Below are 26,678 nucleotides of genomic sequence, written 5' to 3'. Positions count from 1 at the left end.
CTCATGTATAGTTTTTTCTATATATATAAGAAATAAACATTTTTATATCATGAATTGCTTTTATTTTTAATATATTTTTGTGTATATCAAATACGTTATAGTCTCTAGCTTAATACACGGTCTTTTGTTTGTAGTAATACTTATATGAATATATATAAATATGTATATATACATATATATGTACGAATTAATGTATAATATAGAAAAGTATGTGTTATGGTAAAGAGTATCTAAAGCATTACATTACATACCTATGTATATCGTTTCATAACTTTGCTATAATGGAATAGATAAGGTAACAAGTAGGAAGGTGGTATGCGGTTGCATTGATTATATTTGATTATTTTATCTACTTATTTATATATGCGATTATGTATTTATGCATGACATCTATGTTATATGAATAAATTTAGCTAATAAATATATTTTGCAATTATGCTAATACATATAATAATTTGAATTGTTTGATATATATAACTTTATGTTTTCAATGAATCGAATATAGTTGAATTAAATATTATTTGTAACTAATCATATATTCGATGTATAATATGAGAATTTCAGCATTTTTAGAAAGATTTACTTTTACATAAATGTTACAATATACTTAAATTATTTGTTAAGATCAATTTTTTAATGATTTTTGTCAAACTGAATATTCTTATATATTCAGAGAGTTTTTATATATGATTTGATGTAAAATGAAAACTTTAACATTAATTATATTAAATATATGTAATAATTTTAGGGTAATTTTGTAATTATACCATTAGCATAAAATATAAAATAATTCAAGTCAAAGTATTTAAAAAGTTGAGATCGTAGATATTACAATCATAAAACAAATAGTTACATTAAGTCCTAAAATTATTAGTTCTTCGATTATGATTATAAACACATTTTTCTTAATTTTCTAAAAAACAAATACAATTTGCATTTAAGGAATGTGCAACGGAATTTTAATTTTAAAATATAATTAAGTTAATATATGTTTAAAAATGAATATTGTCACTGCGTTATTACGGATGAAATTTTTATATCGTTATTTAATTAAAATGAAAATAAAATATCAATAATGCATTCTCATTGGTCCTTTATGCAGCCAACTGGTACATTTAATCTTCTGTGTGAGATCTGTGAGATCGATTTTTGATAAACTTAAAACATATTGCATTCAACTACATTCGACAGTTTTAGTTTTAGTTTCAGTTTCAATTATCTAATATTTGTTCTTTTTTTATATATAAGAAATGAATACATTATAATCTTAAAATATATTTGCATTTAACTAAATACTATATGTCTATATGTGTGCCTTTTCCTGCATTTTATATAACTGCATTTTAATATAAAATAACTTAGTTATGTTTTGCATCGTATTGCTTGACTTTTTCTGGTATTGCAGCCTTTTCAACAGCGACATGTGTGCCCAGTTCTTGTAAAGATTTCACGTAAATAAGTTTTCGCCAAAATTTTGCACTAAAAATCAGAAAAGCAATAATACATTATATAAACGCATAGATATACCTAATACGCTCACCTCACAAAAGGTCGCGCCATCCATACAATGGATTTTATCCAGAATGTGGGATGCACTAAATACAAATTTTTTAAACTCTTGCGTAAACGTCTATCAAGTAATTGATACCACCTATAATTATTTTTTTATTAATTTAATATATATTCAATTATTCGCAATGTATACCTTTTAAGCCATGGGAAGGGTGGAACATTTCGTCTATTTGAACCTCCATGCAGATATATTAGTATGTAATCGTCGGTTACTAATTGTTCTAAAGTTTTAACAACGTAGAGAAATAAATTATCCATCACATAATTATAATCAGTACGAGAACGATCGGGCAAATGGCAAGCGCAAAAAATAACTATAGCATTTTGACCTCCTGCTTTAAGATAACCACCATGCGATAAAACTCGCTTATATGGCTCAATAACACGCATATCTATTTCTCTTGTGCTGCCATCAGGTAATGTTATTTTTTGCCAATTACGCGAATCCCGACGTTCTTCGTCTGCTGTATATTGTGGCAACATATTTGTAGCCGAACCATTGCGTATGTTTGGTGTTGGTGTTTGCACGCCATCAAAATCATCGTCATCCCCATCTGGTAAAAGTTCCGGTCCTTCACAATCATCATCATCATCATCGTCATCATCTTCCATGTCCAACCCATCCATTGAGCTAGATGGACTAAGTGAAGCTAAATTATGCTCAATATCTTCATTTTCATCAAAGCTATGATTTGATATGGAGTCTAACGATGATATATCTTCGCATCCAATACGCAGATTTGCAAATTTCGTCGAATTCATTGCACATTTACTTGAGTTAGATTTAATTACATTCGGCACTAAGGCAACTGCTTGAAAATTCGATTCCACAGATGCGTGATACTGTGAGTTATCAGCTTCCGATTCACTACTCAGTAAATCAGGACTGTGCGTGCGTAAAAGTGCTAATTTATTGTGCGTAGGAGCCGACGCACCTTTTCCGGCAAGCACATTAACACTTTTAAAATTGAATGCATTACTTTGCACTTGCAAAGGTAAGTGCTCATTTCGTGGTACCACATCTGGAAAGTTATGACATTTGTGTTCATTTTCAACCCGGTTGTGTGTTCTTTCAGATTCTGAATCTGTACCATTAGGTGACATTAGTGGATGACTATTAGCTAGCGTACGATTGGCAATATTTTTCCCTTGAGTCGTAGTGTCTAGCAAGAGGATTTCCGGTCGTGCAATTCTATTATCCAGTTTTAATGACACAATATTTTTAATATCGTCTTCATTTTGTGTGTTTTTAACTTTTTCTGTGCCATTATTTTGATTTTCATAAATTTGCAATCTTAGTTCGACAGCGTCGTCTTCACCTTCAGGGGATGCACCAGTCGAATCTAACGATATGTCCATTGATGGATAATCAGATATATCCATTTTGCTATCTGAAAGTGGACTATCCTCAAAATATTGTTGAGCTAAACTGAAATTTTTAAATAAAATTTTTCCTTAGTTGCACTTAATCGATTAGTCATAATTGGAGCGACACTTTGCTTGTAGCCGCACACACTCTTACCTCATTTTATTTTCAATTAAACTTCTTTAAATAATATTATTTGTACTAAAATATATATAACGAAGTTTATAAAATGTCAACAGACTATTTTATTCATTAAAAATAAAAAGTTTTGTCGTTTATGTCAAATATAAATAGTTTCGCACATGCGCCCAGTGTACCACACAAAGGTAGTCAAAACGTCAACAAAATACTTGCAGTTATTTATTTATTTTCATTCGAATACTGTGCTCGTGCCGGAAGGCTGTAAGTGGAGTTATGTACTTCTGAGAGCTGTTTAATTTTCCATTTTAATCAAATATTTGTAATGGAATTTCTTTTTAACATTTGTTACATTTCAATAACTAACTAACATTTCGTTTTTTTATTTAATTGTTAATATTTCAGTTTGTTTCGCAATTTAACTGCTTTAAGATGGATGACAGGTAAGAATATTTTTCTTTTTATTGAAACATTTTGCAGCACTGCACACGCCATCTCGCGTTTTGACATTTCCCAATCTTCGTTTGCTTCTTCTACGCAGTGCAAACACAAGTTATAGAAGATTGATTGAGTTAGTTTTTTATAATGGAAACTGTAAATACTCCGAATTTAGCGGAGCAAAATAATGTGGAAAAATCAATTATTTCAACACCGATTTTAAAAAGATTACCGATTGAATTACAAAATAGTCAAAATCGAAGAAGGCATGTTTTTCAGTTGAATGTTTATGCATCCACCCTACTAAATGTATTGTGTATATATACATATTCTTATGCCTTTACAGTTCGTCCCGTTCAATTAAGCGCAAAAGGTTTGATGATGAAATAGTGGAGTACAGTATAAGTGTTGCACAGTCACGAGCTGAACCAACTAGATTCGGCCGTGGGCGAATTCCTACACTACCGTTCCTAGCGCATGTATTTCAACCAGGGCTTGTACCACCTGAGGTGTTGACAAAAAAAGAAAATTCATCAGAAAGTGCATCAAGTGTTGCAACACCACCAATAGTTATAGCAAATAGTGCTGCTGCAAATATCCCACAACCATCGTTGCAAAGTCTTGCATACGAGCGTAATCCAAGTTCAACAATGGCTGATAGACGTCGCCAGCCGCGTATGAATAGAAGATCAAAGAAGAATGGTCGTACAGCTAATGTGTATACAGTTAGGGATCTCGGGCGTTTTAAACCTATCGATGATCTCGCATTACTCACAAATATACTTCTAACAAATGATATACGTGTTGTACACCGTGGTGTGAAATTTTCGTGCAAATTTACTTTGCATGAGTTGCAGAGCCGTTGGTCTTCTTTATTACATGAGCCAGCAATATCAAGAATTGCAATCGCTGCAATGCGCAATTTGCATCCGGAGTTAATTGAATCAGTTCAACGTAAAGCTATGTTTAGTGTAGCAGAAGAGGAAATACTGGGTACAATTAAAAGTGTAAGTTGCTCTGTTCGGAATAAAAATTAATTGGTTCTTTACATGTACTTTTAATTTATTTACAGAAAGACAATCCTAAACTAGAACAATTTGAGGAATTGCTGAATAAGTATCGCACTGTTTTTTATAAGGCTCGTACAGCAAAATCATTGCAATGTCATTGGCATAAAATGAAGCAATATTTGCTTTTACCTGATCAAGACATAAGACCACTTTGTGATAACTTAGAGCCAATGAGTTTCTCTGATGCAGAGGAAATAGTGGTGGATAATGAATCCTTGGAACCGCGTGACGAAGTTCTTGAAATTGAACTTGCATTAGCTGATCGTCGAGATAAGAGAGAAATACGTATACTTGAGAACGAACTCAGCCGTTGGAATGTGCTTGTTGATTCCATACTTGGTATTGCTACAGCTCCTGAGTTTGATAGTCAAACATTGGCTATATTACGCGGACGTCTTGTACGGTATTTGATGCGTTCCAAAGAAATAACATTTGGTCGGGATGCAAGAGATTGTCTTGTTGATGTAAATCTCTCATTGGAGGGTTCGGCATCTAAAATCTCACGTCGCCAAGGTACCATTAAATTGCGTAGCAATGGCGATTTCTTCATTTCTAATGAAGGTAGACGACCAATTTTTATTGATGGCACTCCTCTGCTCTCAGGCAACAAAACACGTCTTTCAAACAATTGCATGGTAGAAGTAAGTGACACTTATTTTAAATACTTGATCTGAAATAATTTCTTTTTACCCACGCAATTTTTTATTTCAGATATGTGGTTTACGCTTCGTTTTTCTTGTTAATTATGAACTAATAAATGCTATTCGACACGAGAGTGCCAAGACAACTGCAGCTTTAAATTAAGTGCATTGATTTTCAAATTTATGATTAGTTTAACATAGTATAAATAAATAACCGAAAAAGTTCAAATATTATTTACTTTTAAATACATATTTAATTAATTGTCACTTAAAGGTTGTATTTAAGTTATGTAAACTCAGATTAAGATATAATTGTGTAAAACATGCGCAAACTTCATGAGTTGCTATGTGCCGCATAATTGTCCGCTCTTAAAACTTATCTAGTTCATCTGTCCATTTAAGGCGTTTTATGCATACAACAGCATAGTAGCTCTTCTATTCTATAGAAGTTGGGTGGGTTCTTCAATCTGACTATGATATTCCAAGCAATTGACTGTTCGACGTCATTTCAACCGGCGATAATTCACCAAACCAGCACACAATAAAAATATTGTATTAAAGTAAATCTTTCTTATCGTAGAAAGTAATGAGATTACTTTACGATAACTTATAATAAGTATATTAAGAAAGTTTGTAATTACATTTATGTGATAATTATTTTATTTATTTTAATTTTATTTAAGCTATCCACTCTGATTCTTAATTTTGAATATCCGGAGAAACATGGAACCGTTTTATAATGACGTCCATTTTATAAATGTAGTAAGATGCTTCTTTGGAAAGTAAAATGTATTGCTCGGCATTGTTTTTAAATACTTAACAGAACTTTGGTGGCACCCTTTTTCCTACGTGAAACTTTTTTCATGAAGGTTAATATAAATAAATATTAAATAATTGAATTGCCCAATCTAAGATCTGATAATATTTGTAATAAAATATTGATAAAATTACGATTTTCAACAATGGGTATGAATCATGTAAAATTAATATACTAGGAGTATACATACGTCAAACAGCTACTCGGTATTCGGTGAAGTGATAAAATGGCAAATCCCTGCATGTCCTTTTTAATTATTTCTTGGTAAAGCCGAAGTTGGTATTATCAAAACCATTGAGTTAGATTTTGTTTGTTTTATTGTATATAAAGTCAAGAAAATAGCAAGAAAGAGTGGAAAAAAATGTTCATAATTAAAATAAAACTTTAATTTTATTTAATGTTTTTATCCTATCAATATTTCTTTATTATTTCCTCAAATATTTTAAATTTTAAATTAATTTTAAATGCTGTGCAGAATTTTAGAATAACAAGAATCAGCTGATGTTTCACCAAATATCCAAAATACAATTAGACCTGATGCTTCAGTAATTAGTAGTTCGGTAAATCAGTAATTTTGTAATTTCAGTAAACAAACACTTAAAATTTTGTCATTTTATCGTGTTTCCTAATTCAATCTTTACGCCAGAAAATATGCTAATTCACACGTAATTTAGGGTTGTCTTCAAAACTTATCGATTAGAAAATATTATCGTTTTATAACACTAGTATTTTGATTGCTGTCAAATAGAAAGAGATATCCACGTGATTCGAGTCCTATCACTGTCTTATATCAGAGGTGAACGATTTTTTTGTTCAGTTGTGCAAAGTGCACTGTGAAAACAAGTAACGTAAAAGTGTGCAAATATGGTCAGAGAAATTATAAGTGAATAAATAATTCGATTTTTACCTATTTGAAATTGAAATTAATAAACATACTAATTATGCAAGATAGAATGGTAACCATGAATGATTTGTACAACAAAATTCGAAGTTCTTAAAATCGGCTATTTTTCCTTTTTTGCATAAGATGTGTTTTTAATCACAGAAGATTAAAACGAATATAAAATATATTTACTTAAAAGATTTCGAAATTTAAACGACGCCAAATTTAATATCTTATTAATAATTTTGTAATTCAGGTAATTAAATTTATAATTACATTAATTTGTCAATAATTAGTGCATAAAATTTGTGGAAATTAAAAATAAAAGCATGTGTATAAATAATTTTTCCTTTAGCGGCTACAATAAAACACATTCTAGTGCTTCATTTCCGCATATAGATTGCATAATAAGCGTGTCTCTTTCACTTCTGACAATTGTTGATGTAGAATGAACAGATTGCAGCAAAAGTGGGACGAAGTTCGAAAAGAGTAAACAAATAGTAAAACGAAATTATTTAAATTAATTTTAAAATGAAACATGTAATTAAATTATAAATAAATTATTGCTATTATTTTTATATGTACAGTTATCAATCTATAGGCAATATATGTTACTGAAATGAACTTACTCAATATCCCTAAACTATTTCTACGACTATTTGCCGCCTACGAATTATAAAAAAAAATTGTGCAGCTATTCTAGCAACAAAAATTTTGATTTTTCCATATATATATGTATATGCATGTGTGAGTGTGTTTCTAAGATATGTTTCATAAATATATTAACTAAAAATGCGTTCAACTATAAATAAACTAATGAGAAACCGAAGGACGCTAAGGTAAAATTTGATTATTGCAAAAACAAAAAAAAAAAAAAATAAATTCATATTTTCACACGGTTTTTTTTTTTTATAATAAATTTTTATATCAACATATTTTTTAATTACTATATTTAGTTTCTTATTACAATTTATATTAATAATATGTTATATATGTATGTATATTGGTTAAACTATACTAAAATGGTTAGAATGTACAATGGCACATAGCGGCCAAGAAAATCTCTTGTAGTATACTTGGAGAAAATCCAATGTTGTTTTTGTAGACCGCGAGGATCTGTAAAACAGATAACATGATAGGAATACATGGGTTAGGATGTGATGGTGTTTTGGTTGTGTAAGAGGGGAGAAGATTATTTGGGAGTAAGAGTAAATTGTGGAATGAAAATGGGTGAAATTTGAATTTAAGTCAACCAGGATTAAGAAGGAGTTATTTCTTTGAGGTAGATTTAAAGATTGATTGGACTCAGTTTTATGTGTACTCTGTAACAGCAAAAATTGATGGGCGAGTGCAGTTGTGGCTTATAATGGGAGTTTACAAATTCATGCGTAGCAAGTAACTAAACTGATCTTAATTGAGCTAGTACATTTTTTGCTGCACGGGGAAGTTGTCGGTCTTTCTGGGAAACGTAAGACGGACCTATCGAGAACTTTGTTGTAGTGCAATCGTGATCTCGAGAGTTGTAAGTCCATGTTTATATTCGACCTCAATGATTTTAGGTCTATTGCGATAAGTGTTGATATGTCTATAATATGAAGAGATCGAACATAATGCCATTGAGATATACGCCTGTGTGGTGCACAAAAAAATGTTACTTTCGCATGTAATTGATTATGCTCTTTTACAAGAATCGTTTTAGATTTTGCATAAAGATGGTCAACATGTGATATGTAATGACAGCCGGTCGCAATCTGCAAAGCAGTATTATGAGAAACTCCAATAAAATAACTCAATTATAAGTATAATATACTAAGGCTCTTTTTTTAGACCTATAGCATCTATTTCTTATTTCTAAGCCTGAATAAATGCTAGAAAGGAAACGGAAGGAAAACGATTTACTATCAAAGTGCATATAAATCATACCACAGACTTTCTTCAATGGGTTATATTGAACATACGATAGTTTTACTTCATAAACAATTTATTTAATAAGAATAATAATACTTTACTAATCATTTCAATGTTTGCTTAGACATGCCTGATGATAACCAGAATACTAATTTGATAACTTATATAAATTGAACAACTAGAACATACATTTTATCATAGTATCTATTATACCTATATGTTTGTATTCCCCTTCGGTTATCATTCAAAAACAAATAAGCCGTTCATTGTGACGTAGCAATATAAATATGTTGTGTTCGTTGTGTTGTTAACAATGATATTTTTATAAGTTGCGACTAACATATTGCAGATATTATCATTTCTATTAGCATTGGTTGTAACTTGCCTCAAAAATATATCAATTTTGTTTTACGTATAATACTCGTATCTTATATTAGGTATCAGTTAATTTTTTAATACAAGCGAATAATATATTTGAAGGTATATTTAAGAGTGCATCGATCAACTTACTTCCACATTTGACTTGTAATCTCCATCCTTTACCACAGTGAAACGCTGGTACAATGAATTCAATCGTGGCCGCAATTCGCTCACTAACGAAATTAGGTATTCGTAGAGGTCATTCAAAATCAGTTGTTGTGCCAGAAAACATTGATACCGTGTAAAAACTGATAATGCAAAATCGTCAAGCAACATAATGTGAGATTTTCATTATTAGGCTCAAAATATAAATAGTGACCCTCGTATAATCAAAGGCTCTTAAAAAATTCTTAAACGCTCTCCGGTTTATCTGTAGTAATCTGTAGTATCTGTCGATCCAAACAACTTTAAGATCCCATACATTGGAAGAGATAAACAGGCTCGTTAAAGATATTTAAATAGGTTAAGCATTCATACCATGAAACTACAATATTTACAAGGTATCACATAGTCTGTCTTACAGAATATAATACTTATACTTAAGTAATAGAAATGTAATTAAGGTTGCAATACCATGATATCTATAAATATATTTTATAAAGGATCATACACGAGTATTGTGCGATACTTATTTAATACTATTTAATATCAAAATAATGTTTATCTATATGATGTTTTATTTTATAACTATTATTTAGATGTTGTATTAAATAGTCTGTATCTATGCGTGTAGCTGATTAATAATTTAATAAAAAAAAAACAGAGTTGGAAGAAAAAGTAAATATTGTATAATCAATTTAATTATATTGTATAATTTAGTTAATTTTACAATAAAAAATTAAAATATATATAAAATGACATATATAAAAACGCAGTCATTTTTGTTTTACGTTTTTTGTAAATACACTAAAAAAATATATAATTTTTTGCCAACGGTTAAGGAACATGTTCTAAATAATACGACTTCGATATATATTAATTGTCAATCAAACTAATTGTATGAATTTTATTATTGTGATTAAGTACGCTAAAAAAGTTGTACTTCTTGATACTACACCTAAATCTATATATTTTTAAAATATAGAAAAAAGATCGTTTTTAAAGGAAGAGTCTCGAACACATATGTATTATAAATTAGCGTGTAGGACGCTTTTATTAAAAAATGTTTTTACCCCACATTATTTCCTAGTTAGAATTTTCTTTTCAAACAGTATTCTAACTGGAGGTAATTGCTATAAAGACCTTAAGACTAGTTTGCAAATATTTTTTCATATGTTTGTTGTTGGTGAGAGTATTGCATCCATTCTTTTCGTAGTTACCTACCCGGTAAGATAGGGGCCATGTTCTAGAATCCTAACCTTCGTTTTTGGTTATTGGTTAGTTAACTTATCACTATTACTCGCTCACCAACACTTACAAATATTCATTATATTCGAAATTCATTCGTTTACTTTTAATTCAGAAAAATTTATACTCGTCAATAATATGACACAAGCCATCAATTAATTACCGAGTTAATATAATACTGGATATTTCATTTAATTTGTTTAATAATTGTTTGCAAGTTATTCGGTTTCCGATTACTATGTTTACACAACTAAGAATTTGTGAATGCTTTCACAAATAATTAAATTTATCTAAATGAATCCTCTGATTGAGTTAAATTTTCTTAAAACTGAAATATTACAATATTATTTTAAAAGATAAAATTAAAAGCAATTTGGAGTTTACCGGTTAATTAAAAAACGTATTTATATAACTTATTTTATTTAATCAATTCTTACATGATCAATACAGATGAAACAATAGAAATTGTAACAGTTTTTATGTGTCATCCATTCATTTTCCAATTTATAATCTATCACAGAATGAATAGAGAGAATTAGTAAAACAAAACAAAATTTATTTCACAATATAATTAATATAATTAATTATAAATTTTTGGTTACTTATATATCGTATAATATAAATATGTTAAGTATTTTGTTCAAAGCCGTATAATTTAGTCACTAAAATATAAATTTTTTAATAGTATTTGTGCCATTATGTATTTAATATATGAAAATACAATATTCATAACGCAGAGAAGGAGACATCATATGTAGGCCACATTAGCATGTCAAAGCGAAATTAACTATCGTGTCTGTTAGTGTATAGTAATATTTTAGAAATAATAAAGTATTAAACCTTTAAAAAGACCAAAGTAATTTTTTTAAGTTTTATCATTAATCCTTAACTTGTTAAAAAGTGTTCTTTGAACTTCCACTTCACTGAAAAGCTTTGACATGGTGTAAGTCTATAACAAATAAACTCTAGGTTGTTAAGCTTAACTATTCTATTAGCTTCCCATGGATTTGGTTACCTGTAATGGGAGCTCAACACACTTGTAACAAGATAATGCGCTGATAAACACATTGTTGTCGGTACTAATTGAAGTTATATATTTCAATATAACTTTCTCTCCATGTTGAGGATCGAGATCCATATAAACCTATGCTGTTCTTTATGTTATAGCATACGGTTTAAAAAATACAAGTCCTTTAACTTTAGGTATTGACAACTCTCATAAACCTTTAGGACAACCAAAGTTCGCACCAGATTGCACCTCTGGTACCAGGATGTCAAGTGAAAAAACTGTGTGGTGCGACAGGGTGGTGCTTAATAGATTTTAGTCGCCTTTTATGATTGGCATGCCTCACTTAGAAACATTTTATCCGCTATTATGAAGAGATAATATGACTGAGGCAGGATGAGTAAAAACTAGGTCGAAAGATATTAAGAAATTCTCAACGGATGACATTTTGGCCTGCATTTGGAGGAATCTAACGTAGATATTGCACATCATTTCGTTGAAAACTAGTATACTATTAATTTCTATATTTTTCTAAACCATGATTATTATAACAATAGGTTTTAATAAAATCGCATTTTCGGAAAAAATATCTGCCTGTTGAACTGTGGTATTACGATGTACCCATTTCTTAGAGCCTAGTAAACCATGCGTTTTTCATGAAGTGGTTTGTTACTTTTTTTCCTATCCATTTTTAATTAAACATAATTTTAGTCTTCTTAAATATAATATATATCAAAGTGTGCACATGTTAAATACATAAGCACACAAGTAAGCAATTTTAAAAAATTTTAAATTCATAGCATTTCATTATTTTTAACTAAAATTTCAGCATCACATCTCTTTTTTAAAAAAACTTCTAAGAAATTTAATGTTTATTATCAGTTTTTTTTGCGTTGTGTTATAGCTTCAGATTAATTGGTTCTTGGAATTTTTTCCGCTGTTTCCTCTCATGTTCGAGCCATACTTGAAGTTATGAACTGAAAATTTGGGAGTGTGTGCTGCAAAGTGTTTGCCTTTAACTGCGCATATTTGTTTAGGGCAAAACTGCTGAATCATTATTAATCGTACGATAAGTTAGCCTGTAAGCTGATGTGTAGAATTTCAACATAATAACTTGAAAATAATTTTATTTATGTAAGTTTTATATTTCCTTTTATGATATATCAACAAATTATCTGCTACCTTGAAACCTTTTGCGCATTATATTCACATGGGAGAATGTGCTTATGTGAGAAACGTCGCCTTGTTTATTATCTTTGTTTCAAATTCCATTGCGAAACAGTATTTGCACACTTTAAAGTTATAAACTGAAAAATTGAGTTCATGCTTAGTCATATGGTGTATCATAACTCGTAAGAGCTTACAGTTATCACGTTGAACTGACGTGTTCTACGATAAACAGACGGAGATATCTGCTTCGACATGGTAACTGGTAATTAGATATAAAGTGGCTTTGTTATTATGTAACGCATCCAATTATATAAATTTTAATTATTCTTAGATTTTAATATTTTTAATTATATTTGTATAACTAATATATTTTCACGTTTTATATTTTTTATTAAATTACTTTATTAAATAATTTTTTTGCTATTAAATTAGCAAAAATCTTACAATATAATATGAGAGAATATATGATATTCTCCTGAATCGAATATACATTGTGACCGAAAAGTTTCCGGAAAATTTTAAATAAAACGCAAAATTCTTAATCTTCATCAATATTTATTTTATCTCCTTCAAAATATGCTCCATTAGAAGCGATACACAAATGCCAACGTTTCTTCCAATCATCAAAACATTTTTTATAGGCGCTTTCCGGTATGGCTTTGAGTTCCCTCTGCGAATTCTGTTTTACGTCTTCTATGGATTCAAAACGCGTTCCTCTGAGTGGTAATTTGAGGTTGGGAAACAGGAAAAAGTCACACGGTGCAAGATCAGGTGAATACGGTGGCTGTTCGATGGTATTTATTGAATGTTTGGCCTTAAAATCGTTGATAATGTTGAACAAATTGAGGTGAATCGGAACAAGCCGGGCGTTGACACGTCGCATACACAAATTGTCCACCAAAATCAAACGAGCCATCTCACGACCGATGCCTAGCTCTCGTGCTATCTCTCTAACACTCACATGAGGATTTTTGAACACGATTTCCTTTGCCTTTTCAATGTTTTCGTCGGTGGTAGAGGTCGAAGGTCGTCCAGAACGCGGCATGTCTTCGACGGTCGTACGACAGTCCTGAAAGGCTTTGTACCACTCATAAACTTGAGTTTTCGATAAAACTGATTCCCCATAAGCCTTTTGTAGCATTCGCAACGATTCTGCACACGAAATTTCGTTCGAAAAACAAAATTTGATGCAAACTCTTTGTTCAATATTTTTTTCCATTGTTTTTTTTGCAACGCACTACTGAGGTGAACTGGTTTCAACAGCTGCCGTAAACGAACTGTCTGACAGATCGCGCTCATTTTTGGCATAGTAATTAAGGACAGGGCTGCCAAACTACATAAACTTAAAATATCGAAAAATATACAGCGCGCGAATTTTAAATGAGAATTTCCGAAAGCTTTTCGGTCACAATGTATGTACGTTGTTTATTTTGTAAAAATTATTTAAATATGAACTCATTATATATTATTTGTATTTAAATATGACTATCATCAACTCATTTTATATGGTTTTATATAAAATATAATATTTGTTTTAAATTTGACTGCAAAGCTCAATTACGTATGTTTATGAGATTTTGTAAAGATTTTCTTGACTGATTGAATATATGTATATGTCTATTCTGAAAGTAAACGTAAATATAACATACTTGCTTGTGAATGAGATTTCGATCACATTTTTATTTTTGTGTATAGTTTGGATGTTGTCATTAATTGGGAAATATAAGATAATTGAAATGATCTCTAGTAATTAATCTTCTGTCGCGACAATAGCGCGTTATAATTTGACATTTGGTTTTAAAGTGTCGATATTTTGAGAAATGTCCGCATAAACACGATCCTGCTGAAAAAGTTCATCGGCAATTAGCACACATCTTTAACAACTATATCTTTATCCATATCTATATGTTTATTATCTATGTCTATATTGATATCTAAATATATATCTATATATTCCCATCTTTATTTATATTTGTATACCTATAATGGATATCTAACTCGATTATGGCAGTTAAAATTGTTGGTTTATCTACACATGAAAATTCGATCTTCACAGTTTTAGCAGTGTTTTCACAATGTAAACGCGTTCTGCGATTGTTGAACGATCCCTATTGTAAACTGGCAAACGTTAGACTATATGTGTGATTATGTGTGTTGCATATGTCAAACAAAAGTTTTATCCGCAGTCATGTTTGACATATGTGACTGAAATAACTTATTCTTGCATTAAATATATCTTTTTATTTTTTTTTATCTGTTTTTCAAGTATTATATTTTTTTTTGTATTTTTAAAATCATGATTCAAATTCTAAATCTATGGTTATTCTTTAAGGCAATTAAAGCCTTACCGCAGTGATTATTATGCTCCGAAGAATTATTAGATCTATTAGATTAGTTGGAACGTTTAAACATTTGAAATACAAATTGTACTAATCCTTTGTAAGTCATGAAATAGAGAAACACAGGTTTTGAAGCAACACCAATCCACTATCAGAGTGTTAGTGTTGCAGTGTACACATACGATTACTATAAGCTAGTTACTCAGAAATCAGTTGACATCCATCATTTAGATGTCAGGACACATTTGCCTCCATGGCAACTATATAGCAGATGAATTTGCGCTATGAATTATGTTTATCAATTAATTTCATATACCAATCAGTATATGTCAATCAAAGCTACTATTCTGTTTTCTAAAAAAAAACCTATGAAACCAGAATGACATCACTTGCAGCAAAATTAAATAAGACTGATCGATTATTAACACTTAATAAATAGATTTTCGAACTACTTTTTTCGATCTCGCTTAAAAGCTATCACGAAGTGATATTGGTAGTCTCATAAAATTAACAAAGAAAATAAATGATTGCACGTTCAAAGAGTAACTTCACTACGTAGAATACTAAATTTTTAGATCTTCCAGTTTATATTGCTCTAATGTTCTAGAAAAACGTAATGGACGGACCTATAGGTGGCCTAATTTTTTTGTGCCATATACCTTCATATACCATTTAATACAAAACATGGGAATTCAATTGGAATGCACATTTACTTTCAAAAATATTCCATTATTCTTGAATAGAAAAACTTGGACATAGTTTTCTTCTGTTCTGTTGATTTCTCTCTCTACCAATTTAACTATCCGACAATTGGTTATGGAATTGAACTATGATCTCATTTCTACACTACGGAGTTTATTGACAGAGAATTTAAGCCAAAGTGAATGAAACTAAATCAAATGTTAACTGTGCACTCTGAACGATATTAGCTGAGCAAATCGCACAGGAAACTCAACACGAAAAACGTTGACTTAAACGAAATGAAGTCAACTTTTCAAGCGTCAAGCGTAGCGCTCAAAATCTATAAAGTTCGAAGCGTAGTTATGGGCTTTCTTTAGTTGCAAAATTCAGTTCAGTCCAAGCGCAACGCAACGCAACGCAAGGCAACGGATTTAGTAGACAGCGGTTCAACGCATGTTGCTAAAAATGCGGTAACGTTTCATTCTCAGTGTTTCTTAATTAATTTTGTTTAATTTATGTGTATTCAAATTCAATTGCTTTAAATTAATTTTGTTTAATATTTGATATAATTTAATTAAAGCAAAAAAAAACTGAGCGCTGAAAACAAATAATGATCGTCAAGCAATTCATAAAAAATTTATTATAAAATAAACAATATTTTTATAAAATAAAAAAACTAACAAAAATAGAAAATAATTATAGCTTTTTATAGCTGAAGGTGTTAAAAACTGTTTATTAGATTATCCAATTAATATAAAATTTAAAAATGTAATTAAACTTTGTGGTATTTTAAAAAATTATTTCCTCTGCGGGAATGGGATTGTGTATTCACATAAATTATGCATTAAATGCAAAGTAATATTGTGTAACAATATTAACAATTTTTGCGTTATACTTAAAAAAAAATAAATTAAATACTTTTGTATTAATTTCTTATATATCACGTTTTTTTTATTTATTATTACTACGTATGAGTCAATGAGTTTCATTTAAAAATGCGCTGGGAATTTTAATTAACCAAAAAGTTATTTAAAAAAAAACACTATTAAGGACGGACATTTGCACTTGACCAACTGATTTAAATACAATATATATTAAATAAAATATTTTAGATTTTGTATAATTGATTGAAAAATAATAATAATTGTGGCACTGATGCAGAAGCAGGGATGCGATTGATCGACTGATGGCTTCAGCGGATTGATTGATTGAATAACTGACAAATGAAACATTTTTGCCTTTAAATTGGTAAGAGAAATGACATTAAATGAATATAGAATTTTGATGAGGATCAATTTATATAAATTTTGTTCAATTTGTACAAATTTAAAAATCTAATGATCTTTATTTTATTTTAATTAAAATTAATCAATTGTGTTTTGCATGTCGAACACAAAACAATTTCGGTTTTTTCCGCAAAGCTAAAATTAAAAAATAAAAACTGTATTTTTAATAAAATTTTATTATTCTTATCGTAACTCAATCGAGGTTTAAACTTTTTTATTGACGAGATTTTTGATTCCTCATATTTGAATACAATTTTAGGTAGAAAAGTACAGTTACTTTACTGTATTATTACAAATGATCCCAGTACGACCTCTAATCAAAGACCTTTAAATTTTGATGTTATAAACTTGGTAACTTTGTTTATAGTCACGTTGACATCTGAAGTATCTTACATGTAAAATTAATATAATACAATAATTTCTTTTTTTATAAGCTGTACAGGCAGAATATGCTTGGTGATTTCTTCTTCCTTTTATCGTCAGAATTTCTACATTAGGCACTGAATATAAGGAAAAGTATGTAAATTATCTGATGATATAGTTTTTGGAATTTCACTTACATATGTAATACCTTAGATTCTTTAATTTTTGTCAGATATTTCATTTAAACAGCTTGGAGTTGACAAATTAATATTGCACTCATTGATTATGGCAAAAATTTCGATAGATGCCGAAACCCCCAAAGATAGCCAGGTTTAACAGTGAGAGTGCTGTGAAATTTTTTTATTCTACCACAGCCCCGTCTTTACCTTCTTATAAAGATCTGCAGAGCGTTAATATGAGCAGATTATCAGCTTGATGTGACCTTGAACCCAGTCAGCATCAGTCAGGACCAGGGTGTAAAGAAATAACTCTTAAGGTTAGCCCGTTAGACCACCTTTTATTTAATTGGAAGATGGTTATATCACTGTTATTAGTGTCAATTAATTCCTCATGTCAGATTCGGCATGTTTTATGATAAGATGCACAAATTGCATGATCTTCGCAATCAACTTATGTTGTTTTTGAAGACAGGAAGAAACTTCTCATGAAACAGCAAATGGTTAAATCTTACTAGCTCATATGAGCGATACATTGTCTTTTTCGTTAGTTGTAGGGCGTTTAGTGTGTTAGAATGGGGTGAACTAACCTGTGCGCCCTTTTTGAGGCATTGACGTAGGTGTGTGTACCGAAAAGTTTGAATTTGATATTCTATGCAGAGACCACGGTCAGTTGAACTGCTTAAACTGTTACTAATGCAGAAGATTAGGGGAAAATTTTGACCAGAGGTTGTCGAAGTGGGCTTATACCTAACTTATCGACATCTGTAGAATGTTGTCACTATAAAAGCCCTCATGATAATCTACGCCAAAGCAGAGAAGTTATGCAAGGATGGATAGGACCCCTAATGGGGACGAAAATTTAGAGCGAAAACAGTGGTACTCAGAAGTTCAATCAAATTTACGATATATACAACCTAATTAATTGGTATTATGAGTTAAAGTACTAAAAAAATGTATTTAACTCAATAAACTCTGTAAATATAACTTTTTGTAACTCTGTATTATGCTCTATCAGGATAGAATTAAGGAAAATACTTGTTATACTGAACTTATATAGATAATAATAGAATCATGTTATAAAAAAAGAAAGATCTGATATTTTATTCTATTTGAGCTAGTGCTGAAATACCGTTTGAGTATTTACAGTATACTTTTATGATAATTTCAAAAGTTTATAATTTTAAGCATAATTTCAAATTAAGTTTTATTTGTTTTGCTTTGTTACTGCGTTAGATTTCTTAACAGAATATCTTCTTCATTAGCGCATCAGCTCAAATACATATAGTCTAGTCCTTATTTACAATACTCTTCCAGTCTTGAAGAGTACTGGAAGAAACGGTTCCTTGACAATCTATCGAATTATTGATGCAAAGTCGTTTCAAAATTACGAATATATTTTTATATTTTTCTTATATAATTTCTTTAAAAAATAATACAAATAGACACGTGATTTACAGAAGAAATCACAGTGCCTTCACTTCCTTCAATAAATATTTATTTGTCCACCTGGTACTATTAAGAAATTAGCCCTAATATTTAATTCTAACAACTATATACGAGTAGTGAGCATTTCAATTTTAGTTCATAAAATAATATTTTTTTTCTTATGAAATTAACAAAAAATTTAGATTTGGTGTTTGCGCTGAGATCTGATAGAAACTTTTGGCAGAAGCAAAAGTTCATCTTTCATTTAAGTTCATACAAACGCAGTGCTACCGGAAACTTCCTTGTCGTGACTATAATCGTCGAATCGTCCTTGACAATGTAAACGATTATATAAAAAGAATTTTAGCAAAAATTTACATTCCGACCGAATCCGCCGCCGCTATGCTAATCAAAAATATTATGACGTCTATTGCACGCAATTCCCAAACAGTTTATTAAGTCGATAAATTCTTGGTTCTCGGTTCTCGGTTCAGTGGATTACGTATTCGTTACTGAGTTCGTTACTCGTCACTCGCCACTCGTTCATGCAATTGCTGTCAGTAGAGTAAATTTTCTATTTATTTTTTTTTTTGCTGCCGGGCGAATATAACTGCGATATATACATACATATAGAGATACACGTATTTTTTTGTAACCATTGTTAGATATTTTGATTTGGCTTTGATATAACACATTCCAAATTTACGACTAAATTATTTTGCTTAGAAAATGTTTATTTGTTTTATTTTGTTGTTGTTTTTTTTTTTTATAACATAGGTATTGTTTATAACAAAAGATCTTAGATTTTGTTTGATTGCATTTGTCGATCACTTGATAATAAATATTATAAATGTACTTCCAACGGTTGTCTTGTAGTAGATCGTGGGTAATTTGTGGGTATGTATGTAGACCCAGGCCATTTATAAAAATTGGTCTCGTGCGCTACACGGTCAAGCACCCTTCCTCTCCATTCTCTTCATTCTTTCAAATTTGAACAAACTTCGACTACTTAATGTAGACGTTCGTAAAGTTTTATCAATATTCGGAATGTTTATTTTGATTTGGACTTGTTATGCTGCCGCCTCAAGAAAATTTTGACTGCGTGGGTATTACTTCGATGGCTGTTGTTGCTGTTTGTAATTGGCATTGTGTTATCAGCGAAACCGAAATTGGTGTACCGGAATTAGTTTTTGGTAAGATTAGCAATGTGCCACTTAACACTTAACATTTACCATTTACCATTTAACACTCGACTGTGATTGTGTAAAGACAGTGTGTGGGTCTATTTGTGAATTGCAATTCAGTACATAAGACCAAAATACTCGTATAACACCATTTTTCTATTTATATACTAATGTGATATAAACTGTTTGTATTTGAAAATTATATAGCTTATTTGATGTGTGTCAATTTAAATGAATTTATTAAGTTCGTTTATAGTTTTAGTGAATGTAAGTCTTGAAAACGTAATTGTTGTAATGAAAATATTTTTTATGCTTGATTAAAACTTAAATGCTTCTTGTGTTAATAAGAAAATTGCCATTTAAAAAAAATTATACTATTTTTGTTTACCTCAGTGTTAATTTTAAAACTTATGAAAGTTAAATAATTGTAATTTATACTATATAGAGAACTTTAATGAATTTCATTCACGTATTTAAGAGTTCATTCACAAGTTGTATGAATTGCAGTTTACAGAATACGCGCAATTCTTGGATATATGCGTCGCGATACGATTAAATTTAATTTTTTATTAATTATTAATTAAGTTGAAAAGGTTTTTATACCTAAATATAAAAATTTAGTGGCACTTTTCACCCCATATCGCAGTTGTACATATCCTCCATTTGACCCGGTCATGGTTATTCGCTAGTTAGTGAATATAGTTTGTTTATATCTAAGCAATAGTCTGTCTGATTATATGCAGATTGGACAGGTCAGTTCTACAAAGATGTCGCAAATTTCAGCCAGACGCACAGTACGATGAAAGTATCTTTATCCTATCTACAGAAACTGTTGTGGCAGCAGAACGGGTAATTTGCTTTGTTAGTATTAACATATTGCAACTTCTTGCAATATCTGAAAGAAAAAAATGCATAGAGTGTTGAGGAAGGAAAACAGGTAAAGAGATTAATAACCACTGCCAAGTGTTAAAATCTGTTAAACCTCAGAGTCATGAAAACACAGTTTAATTGAACTTATGTATATAGAAGTGATCAGATGTACGTTTTGTTGTTATTTGTCGAATTTGACAACCAAGTGCCGTGCACCACTCCTATTAAGTGTACGCCAGTAGCATGGACTACGTACTAATCAAGTATGTATGTTTCAAATTTCTTGCATAAATAGTACTGTCTTATTGTCACTTAGCTCACTTATTCAGTTTGCTAAATATATATATTTCTGCTTGTTAACTACTAAGTTTGCTACAGGTGAGACGAATTACAGTTAGGACTTATGTAATAGTATCTTTATGTTACCAGAAGAAATTCTAAAGGATATTAAGATGTTAATAAGACAGGCTTTATTTGTAAAAAATGTAAATCTAAAGAGAATGATAATCTTAGTATTAAGAGTTGGTTCTCCTTTTAATTATAACAGAGACATTAAGAACCACTTCATATAAGTGATAAGCACATTTTTAAGAGTATCGTCCATTCGAATCTAGTATTGTTTATAGTATTGTTATTTATTCTGAATTACTAAAACGATTTAATTCGAGGAGCACCCTTTGAATGCGCTCAATTATTTATGTCAAATTAAATTCTATAATTGTATCTCAAATAATTGAGATGAAATTGTTTCCATGACAAAACAAATTAAATATTTATTTGTTCATACCTATTGTGGAGCAGGTAAATAGTGAATAGTTAATTAGTATAAAATTAGATTTCTATTCTGTTGCAACATTGACAATGACAGCTGTAGTTTCAATAAATTTCTACTTTTGGCTTATTGAACGCGAGTGGGCTTTAAGCAGTTAAGCTCATTAAAGATTTCCACCTTCAAGTATCTCAGCTACAGTTTATCCGCAATTTGAACTTGAACTTGTATTGGCGAATGAAGTTGTTTTCGCTACACAAGTTGATCCAGTGCTTCGTAAGTTTCATCGCCACATTTGCATTTATAGTGGATGGGCTAATGGGGTGTGGGATTAAATCAAGCAGGTTCACATAGAATAGAATACAAGAATTAAATAATTAAATAATTGTGTTTTGCATTGCAACAAACAAGTTAGAGAAACAAGCTCAAAATGCTAAATTTGAGTTATTTAAATATTTTTATCGTCGCTTATTTAATAATAATTCATTATAAGAATAATTTAAATATGACTTCTCATAAAAGCTTCTATTGTTCAATAAGACAATGAACTATAACAGATAGTTTTAATGCTAGAGTTGTATCAAAAATATGTAAAACTACATTTCTTCAAAACTAAATATAATATTATATTTCATAAAAAACTATATATATATATTTTCTTTTTGAAAAGAAAAGAAACTTCATTTGAAGTTTCAAATGAACTGTCCTGATAGCACGCCCAAGGGAGATATCCACACAACAAAGCTGTCCGTTGTAAAAATGTTCAGTGAATTAATATATTTTACTACTAATACTCGTAACATTATTTCTAATTATTTATTTCCTTAATGAAAATAACCCATTCAACCCAAGTGGATTTCTTGCATTAAACTAAACTAACTATTGCCTTTACTTATTAATATAGAACGTGTACTCGTTTGTATATTGCTAGTATCTGTCTGTGAAATATTTTCGAAAACGAATACTTTTTCGAAGTTATTTTAATTTCGAAGTTTAACATATATAATTGATGAAATTCAAACACTTCAAACAAGTTTTCATAATAAAATTTTTTATTTGCAGATTTTCGTTATAGAAAATGTTAACTAACATAATGCAGCATTATTTAAACTAAATTGGACTTTTTAGACGTGCGCTGTGTTGATGAATGAATAACTTCTATTGGATTATTTTCAACATTTTCATTCTAAATTTATAGTTATAGTAATTTATTTATTTTAAACATATTAAACGTACCGAAAATCAACGTAAAATCATAAATCAAAATGGCTCGGCACATAATGGCCGTATGTGTCGTTTGTCTCCTATGTGCTGATCGCTTGCCGTGTCAACAGCATATTGAAGGAATTTTCCCAGAAACACAACAACTACCTAACCCTCATCCTAACTTGAACGCTAAGGTCTACCAGCATGCTGATTTTGTAAAAAATCCCCCTCAAATCCAAGCCACCGATAAGCATTTTCCTAATAATTTTGAGGCGAGTAATAAAGTAAGAGAACAAAAGAACCATATCCACCATAGACGTAAACGACACGTTGGGCATGGCGACGAAAGAGTTCGAAATCTTAGACCCGAAATAACTGACGAATTTTTAGTTCGTATATTTAGTGAGTATGGTCAAGGCGATGGACGAATTAGTGCTAGCGAATTTAAACGCATGTTGAAACAATTGGGATTGCATCAACTGCTGGAGACGCATTTTATCAAAGAAGCGAACAATGAAACCGTATGTATCTTTCCTAAAATTTTGTTCAATTTCATTATTTTTGGTGTTTTTCTTCTAATAGTGCATTTCAGATTCGAAATTAATGCATCATATACAGTCGCACGATCTAAGTCACAAAAATCATAATCAAAACAAAATACCAGACCACTCGCATCAGCATGATGAACTGACACGGAAAGCAGTCAATTGCACTTTACGTTCAAATGGTTCTACTTCAGTTTCATTGCATGAACATAACCATATACATTCGGAAGATGAAACAGAGGGAATACACATTGCTTGCAGTTCGAATTATTCATTAAGTGCTGAAGATGTGATAAATATATGTCCAGTTTTACTTTATCAGTTGGCTTCGCCATCTACTGATGAACGTACTGGTTGCATTAAAGGTTCAGTTTTATCCAATGTTGATAAATATGAAGCTGCGGATTATGACCAAAATAAAGAAGATATTTTTCACGGTAAATAACCTGAGTAAAAAAAGAGTAACTGGATAACTGAGTAACTCACATTATATTTTATTCGAATTTTAGTTTGGGTTTATGCGTTTGTATCAGTGTTCGCCTGCTCTATATTGGGTTTAGTGGGAGTAGCTATAATTCCATTTATGGATTCGCGTTATTATAAGCATATTATACAGTATCTGGTATCATTAGCTGTAGGTACGATGACTGGTGATGCGTTGCTACATCTTTTACCACATGTAAGTTTTTTTTCCTTATTAAAATTTCGCATTTCATAAAGTTTTCTTTTATAGGCGATTGCAGGTCAATCAGAGAAAAATATGGTATTTAAGGGTCTTGCATGCATGGGCGGTATAATTTTTTTTTATATTACTGAACACGGTTTAACAATGATTTCTGAATGGCGAAAAAAAATAGCAAAAAAGGAGACCAAGCAACCGTCAAGGGCCAAAGTAGTAAGAGATCCAGATTCTTCAATTAACAATTCTGTAGCTGGTGATAAATTGTGTAAATCCAAGTATAGTTCATATCCATATTGCTATGACGAAATTGCAATGGATTCGAAAAATGATGTATGGCTTCATTATCCTAATAATACAAGTGCTGGTGAAACTCTTGATATTGTGGGTAATATCAGTGATCGTAGACGAAACACGAAAACAGAAGCAGATGTTTGTGAAATGGCAGCACAATCTTTGTTGTCAACTTCACAAAATAATTATGCACCAATGACAGAACTGAACAATCATCATCATAACCATAACCAACATCATCATAAAGATCATCAGCATCATTTACCTGATAGTAATACTATCTCCACTGATTTGGATGGCAATTCTGTTGGCGATTTAATTGGGACTGGGACTGGGACTGGGACAGGAACTGTCAATGGCAATAATTGTGCAAAAGAAAAGTCTACCGGTAACGACACAGTGACTGTTATATTACGTGAACACGAATCTTCTCACCATGGACATAGTCATAAACATGGTCATGTACACTCACCACCTGAGTCACTAAGCGCGGTAGCGTGGATGATAATTATGGGCGATGGTCTGCATAACTTTACTGATGGCATGGCTATAGGTAATTCCTGATTTACAACTAAGGAATAAATATATTGTAACAGTGTAAAATTGATTATCATTTACTTAGTCTTCTTTTACCTTTAATTTTTTTACATATACTTTTTTGTTGAAGTTATTAATGTTGATGTACATTTTAGGCGCAGCATTTGCAGAAAATATTGCTGGCGGATTTTCGACATCATTGGCCGTTTTTTGTCATGAACTGCCCCATGAACTCGGTGACTTTGCGATATTAATAAAAGCTGGTATGTCCGTTAAGTCTGCGGTGTACTATAATTTGATGACCGGTATACTAAGCTTCATAGGGATGATATTCGGTATCGTGTTTGGACAATCTGCGGAAGTGGCACAATGGATGTTTGCAGCAGCAGCTGGTCTTTTTATTTATATAGCTTTAGTTGATATGGTAAATAATATATAAAATATTTTTATATGTCAATCATTTATATTTATAACAATAAATACATTATTTACAACAATCATTTACAATAGATTAAAATAGAAAATAGAATACAAAATAAAACAGAAAATAGAAGAGAAAATAGATTTGAAAATATGATAGAACATATAATAGAAATTATAATAGTAGGTATAATTAAAAAAGTAATAAAAAATAGAATAGAATTTAATTGAATAGAATAGACTAATATAGCATAGTACAAAATATAATGAATTAACAATTACAAAAGTGAAAATATTTCTAGATAAGTTATTGTATATAACATTTTATAATACAATCATAATTAAATTTTAGATGCCTGAACTATCAGCAGCGCACAAATCGATCGAGCAATTTGTACTACAAATACTTGGAATGAGTAGTGGAGTTATATTAATGTTATTCATTGCAATTTACGAAGATGATTTAATGAATGTATTTTCCGCAACAACTACAGCGATCCACGATGTTCACTGATTCGGTCACTAATTTTAGTATAAAAATAAGTCTATAATAATAAACCTCAATAAATTATATATTGTATTTTTCATATAGGTATTACAGTTTCAATCTAAAATATTTATATATTGTATGCAGTCCACAAAAATTACAATGTTATTATTCGCACTTCACTGATTATTTAAAACACACAAACATAAACATTGAAAAAACACTCATATAATCTAATCGCAAAGTTAAGCAATTGTATTTTGTATTTTATATACTTTTAATAGTCCTAATATGCACGCAATAAATAATCGAGTAGTTAAATAGTCCTGTAAATGTACTTGAATACTGAAAATTGTGAGTCTGACACTAAACACAACACGTACACTTTGCAACAGGATTTGTTTTTTATGTAATAATTATAGTAGCATATTTTACAATATACAAAATAATAAGGCTCACAAAACTAAAACTATTTCAAAAGTAGAACTAGAAAAAAAATTATAATTGTTGAACATATAGATTTTCTTAAATTAGTTTTCCTAAACTATAAGAATACTAGAATTTAAATACACTCCTTTTTTAATTTACAATATATATAAGCTATTATATTAATTAATTGCATACTACTGTAGTAAATT

General features: G+C 30.3%; 3 protein-coding genes across 7 annotated transcripts; 2 read left to right on the top strand and 1 right to left on the bottom strand.

Annotated features, from left to right (window-relative positions):
• Window positions 1–1,012: 1,012 nt before the first annotated feature.
• Window positions 1,013–3,182, bottom strand: LOC119668137 (myb-like protein O). Its single transcript, XM_038077546.1, has 4 exons — window positions 3,095–3,182; window positions 1,706–3,001; window positions 1,541–1,651; window positions 1,013–1,479 (listed from the first exon to the last, which is right to left on the bottom strand). Exons 1-4 carry the CDS (start codon window positions 3,097–3,099, stop codon window positions 1,359–1,361), a joined length of 1,533 nt encoding a protein of 510 aa, XP_037933474.1. The 5' UTR covers window positions 3,100–3,182; the 3' UTR covers window positions 1,013–1,358.
• Window positions 3,183–3,226: 44 nt separating this feature from the next.
• On the top strand, window positions 3,227–5,459 carry LOC119668145 (microspherule protein 1). Of its 3 annotated transcripts, XM_038077567.1 has the most exons (5): window positions 3,227–3,340; window positions 3,482–3,519; window positions 3,861–4,521; window positions 4,587–5,225; window positions 5,296–5,459. In XM_038077567.1, exons 2-5 carry the CDS (start codon window positions 3,509–3,511, stop codon window positions 5,386–5,388), a joined length of 1,404 nt encoding a protein of 467 aa, XP_037933495.1. In that variant the 5' UTR covers window positions 3,227–3,340; window positions 3,482–3,508; the 3' UTR covers window positions 5,389–5,459. The 3 variants fall into 3 exon arrangements, with proteins under 3 accessions (XP_037933495.1, XP_037933503.1, XP_037933486.1); XM_038077575.1 differs by lacking the exon at window positions 3,227–3,340 and having other exon boundaries at window positions 3,439–3,519; XM_038077558.1 differs by lacking the exons at window positions 3,227–3,340; window positions 3,482–3,519 and adding an exon at window positions 3,593–3,780.
• Window positions 5,460–6,841: 1,382 nt separating this feature from the next.
• On the top strand, window positions 6,842–26,643 carry LOC119685804 (zinc transporter foi). 3 transcript variants are annotated; one of them, XM_038100223.1, is made up of 9 exons: window positions 6,842–7,181; window positions 7,281–7,465; window positions 7,527–7,764; window positions 22,935–23,599; window positions 23,661–24,060; window positions 24,133–24,302; window positions 24,357–25,149; window positions 25,289–25,557; window positions 25,906–26,643. In XM_038100223.1, exons 4-9 carry the CDS (start codon window positions 23,138–23,140, stop codon window positions 26,065–26,067), a joined length of 2,256 nt encoding a protein of 751 aa, XP_037956151.1. In that variant the 5' UTR covers window positions 6,842–7,181; window positions 7,281–7,465; window positions 7,527–7,764; window positions 22,935–23,137; the 3' UTR covers window positions 26,068–26,643. The 3 variants fall into 3 exon arrangements, with proteins under 3 accessions (XP_037956151.1, XP_037956292.1, XP_037956218.1); XM_038100364.1 differs by lacking the exons at window positions 6,842–7,181; window positions 7,281–7,465; window positions 7,527–7,764 and adding an exon at window positions 16,205–16,266; XM_038100290.1 differs by lacking the exons at window positions 6,842–7,181; window positions 7,281–7,465; window positions 7,527–7,764 and adding an exon at window positions 16,916–17,044.
• Window positions 26,644–26,678: the final 35 nt, after the last annotated feature.

This window comes from Teleopsis dalmanni, chromosome 1 (genome assembly GCF_002237135.1).
Source record: "Teleopsis dalmanni isolate 2A chromosome 1, ASM223713v2, whole genome shotgun sequence".
Lineage (NCBI taxonomy): Eukaryota > Metazoa > Arthropoda > Insecta > Diptera > Diopsidae > Teleopsis > Teleopsis dalmanni.
Note: the sequence above shows the minus strand (reverse complement) of the source record. Positions and strands in the feature narration are given on the sequence as shown.

What these genes read in the sequence shown, in the direction of transcription:
- LOC119668137 (XM_038077546.1), bottom strand. An exon ending in CCCTTCCCATGGCTTAAAAG is followed by an intron (nt 1,652 to 1,705) that starts GTATACATTGCG and finishes AAATAATTATAG; the next exon opens with GTGGTATCAATTACTTGATA. An exon ending in ATGGCGCGACCTTTTGTGAG is followed by an intron (nt 1,480 to 1,540) that starts GTGAGCGTATTA and finishes TCTGATTTTTAG; the next exon opens with TGCAAAATTTTGGCGAAAAC.
- LOC119685804 (XM_038100223.1), top strand. Translation starts at nt 23,138, where the DNA reads ATGGCTCGGCACATAATGGCCGTATGTGTCGTTTGTCTCCTATGTGCT. An exon ending in AAGAAGCGAACAATGAAACC is followed by an intron (nt 23,600 to 23,660) that starts GTATGTATCTTT and finishes TTCTTCTAATAG; the next exon opens with TGCATTTCAGATTCGAAATT. An exon ending in TGCTACATCTTTTACCACAT is followed by an intron (nt 24,303 to 24,356) that starts GTAAGTTTTTTT and finishes TTTCTTTTATAG; the next exon opens with GCGATTGCAGGTCAATCAGA.
- LOC119668145 (XM_038077558.1), top strand. Translation starts at nt 3,662, where the DNA reads ATGGAAACTGTAAATACTCCGAATTTAGCGGAGCAAAATAATGTGGAA. An exon ending in AATAGTCAAAATCGAAGAAG is followed by an intron (nt 3,781 to 3,860) that starts GCATGTTTTTCA and finishes ATGCCTTTACAG; the next exon opens with TTCGTCCCGTTCAATTAAGC. An exon ending in TACTGGGTACAATTAAAAGT is followed by an intron (nt 4,522 to 4,586) that starts GTAAGTTGCTCT and finishes ATTTATTTACAG; the next exon opens with AAAGACAATCCTAAACTAGA.